The sequence below is a fragment of the Stegastes partitus genome, unplaced genomic scaffold (assembly GCF_000690725.1).
Source record: "Stegastes partitus isolate 25-593 unplaced genomic scaffold, Stegastes_partitus-1.0.2 Scaffold234, whole genome shotgun sequence".
Classification (NCBI taxonomy): domain Eukaryota; kingdom Metazoa; phylum Chordata; class Actinopteri; family Pomacentridae; genus Stegastes; species Stegastes partitus.
The window spans coordinates 292,829-295,708 of record NW_007577965.1 but is presented as its reverse complement, the minus strand read 5'-3'; the positions used below and the strand labels follow the sequence as shown (position 1 = coordinate 295,708).

The following is a 2,880-nucleotide window of genomic DNA, read 5'->3' as shown; positions in this document are numbered from 1 at the left end:
GTGTTTTCGCTAACCTTGTTATCTTTTTGCCCGTTTCCAGCACTGCCTCCACCGGCTCACCAGCAGTTCCTGTTCAGCCTGCACGGGGAACCCCACCAGCACCAACCCCCCGCACCTCTACAGGAAATCACTGGCACCACTTCCACCTCACAGCCTCAGGAGCACCTGCACCTTAGAGTGGACCCCGTCTGGCACCTAATCCCCGACAAACTGGTTTCCCCACCACGGACCTTCACTCCCCGGTTCCCCAAGAATTCCCCTTTACCCCTGACACAATCAATAAATATTCTTTAACCTTCTCCGCCGCCTCCCTCTGCATACTTTCTGGTGCAGAGATTGTTCAATACTTTTTTTTTTTTTGTGCAGTAGCCTACAACTGCTTATCTCACAAGTGTCTTTATGCCAGAGTGTTTTTTTTTTTTTTCCTTTTAGCTCAGGTTTGGTTTAATGCCAGACTGTGTTTTCACTGACAAAATTAACAGTCGCTGTTCTAGCTCCAAAATGGTTTGGGACATGAGTTACTTTCTCCTTTTCAAATACTGTATTTGATATTGCATGGCAGACATTAAGAATGACTTGACACTGAATGTGAATCTATTGTCAGGATCCCTGCTTCAGCCCACACCTGGCTCTCTCTCTCTCTCTCTCTCTCTCTCTCCCTCTCCAGTCAGTAATCTCTGTGAAAATCATAGTCGAGGTCAAATGAGGAACTACTTTACATGTCTCCGGCAGAGTGTTTGGTGGTTTGGATTCCTCTGCCACGAGCAAGACACTCTCCACCCTGATCCCCCCCCCCCTTCGCCCTGTTTCATACTTATTTACTTACAAATGTCATGACTTGCTTGATTGTTTAGTCACCTTTTCAGAAAACTGACATTGCAAAAGGGGACTTCACAATTAGTCATGCCAAGATTTGCACAGAGGAACTATTAGAGGCAGGCACAGAAGAATGGGTGAGAGCAGAGGGGAAAGAGAGTAAGAGAGGGAGGTCAGGTGGAGGACGGTGGAGGGACCGCCTGTCTGCATCTATGTCACATGTGCTCTTGGAGCATCAGTCACATATCAGGAACTGAAAATATCTGATGACGTCTACAGCAAATGTGAAAGAGCAGAGATGTTTCTGAAACGTATTTCAGACCACACTTGTGTATTTTATTCAACTACTATTTCATATATTTTACATTTCTTCTTTAAGTCTTCAAATGTGCCTGAGGTCATGATTGTTTGTTTTGGTCCTCGGCCTATAAGGGGATTGCACCACACGTGTCTGTATTTCTGAATGACATCATCAGTGGCAGTGCGTCATGTGGCGGAGGAAGAATTCTAAAGTGAGGCTTAAGTTTCATTGCGCATATCTTAATTGCGCTTCTTAAAAAGTTTTTATTTATTTATTTTTTTACCGGGGAAGAGCTGCAGCACGACCATCTGCAAAGCACTAAAAGTTTGTCGGTGTTTCCATTCAGCGTCTTCCCGGGTGTGCGGTGATAGGCGTAGGACAAGAGTTGAAACAGTGCAGAGTGAGAGAGAGAGAGAGAGAGAGAGAGAGAGAGAGAGACTGACGGCTTCTCTGCAAGTTACTGAAGAACGAAGCAGCACCTCAGACGGGTGGATCAAGGTAAATTTAAAGATTACCGATCATGCATTACAACGCCGCGGCTACTCGGTGTCCGTTTTAAAACATAATAAGAATAATAATAATTGGGAAAAATTTGCATGGTGTGATTTAGATCTCGTGTTTTTATATCATAGTTGCTTTGCCGTGAAGTGAAAATGTCACGGATTTTGCAGACAGAGTGTTTGGTTCATGCCTGACATTTAGCGCAAATGGAAAAAAACAACCCAGAACGGTTTATTGCCATAATACAATTAAATTGTGGTTTTTATACATGTACCATCCGTTTTCTTCTTTGATAACGTCCAGTTTACAGAATGGTTGTAATGGTTGCGATTAATTCACTTTTATTCTGGACTTTGAGATTGAAAGCAAGACCCGACTAATAATTAAACATGTAAAACCCCACAAATCCCAAGATTTACAATAGAAAAAGCATGTTGATGACACTGGAGAGGATGAATTGTAATGTTGCTATTATAACGATCAACAGACCAACATTTCTTTTCATTGTTTTTAATGACAACCACACCTCTCCTGGGAAAATATCCTCCAGGCTGTAGGTGAGATGCTTATCAGATGACTGGCTGTGCAGTCTAACAACAGAAATTCCCATCATCTTTTCTAAATGATAAAAATGCAGTTATTTGGCTTTTGATGATGTCCCTCTACCTCTTGATCGTCTATTGGGATCAAGACGTATTTAGAAAGCTCACTTGACTGCAGAAGAAGCAAGATAGACAAAAAGAAACAGCAATGCAACTGTTTTCGTAAGTGAGTCATTGTGTGCTGTAATGCTGTGATGCAAGATGCTTTTGTAAGGTCATATAGGGAACAATTTTGACCAAAAAACTCAGATGTGAAGTTAAGAGTAGAGCTATGAGAGAAAAACACTGAAAAGGGAAGAACTGAGCAGGAAGTGGTGAGGTGTGAAGATTTATTCTAATGAAGGTCAAATGGATGTGAGTGGTAAAGACTGGAGGGTTGCAGGGAGAAAGAATTGAATAAAGAACTCTGTGCTGTTAAGATTTTGATGGCCAATCATATCTCCAACAGGAAGTGCAACAGGAACAAGAGAAGATGGCCGGACTGTGTGTTGTGATCCAGAAAGCCTCCTCAGCACTGATCTTTAAGATCACTATGGTGCTGATTGTGACTCAACTTGCTCTGTGTCTCCCAGTACCAGCAGGTCAGACATGTCTACTTTCATTTGCACTATTTTTATGATTTTCAAAAGTTTATGTAAGATATTTTATAGACATGCTGCA

General features: G+C 42.2%; 1 protein-coding gene across 1 annotated transcript in view; it reads left to right on the top strand.

Moving 5' to 3' along the window:
- Positions 1-1,560: 1,560 nt before the first annotated feature.
- LOC103357072 (uncharacterized) overlaps positions 1,561-2,880 on the top strand; it is a 22,211-nt gene continuing 20,891 nt past the window's right edge. The window contains exons 1-2 of the mRNA XM_008281462.1: positions 1,561-1,615; positions 2,669-2,801. Coding sequence (XP_008279684.1) covers positions 2,693-2,801 — 109 coding nt within the window. The 5' untranslated portion in view covers positions 1,561-1,615; positions 2,669-2,692. The remainder of the gene's footprint in view (positions 1,616-2,668; positions 2,802-2,880) is intronic.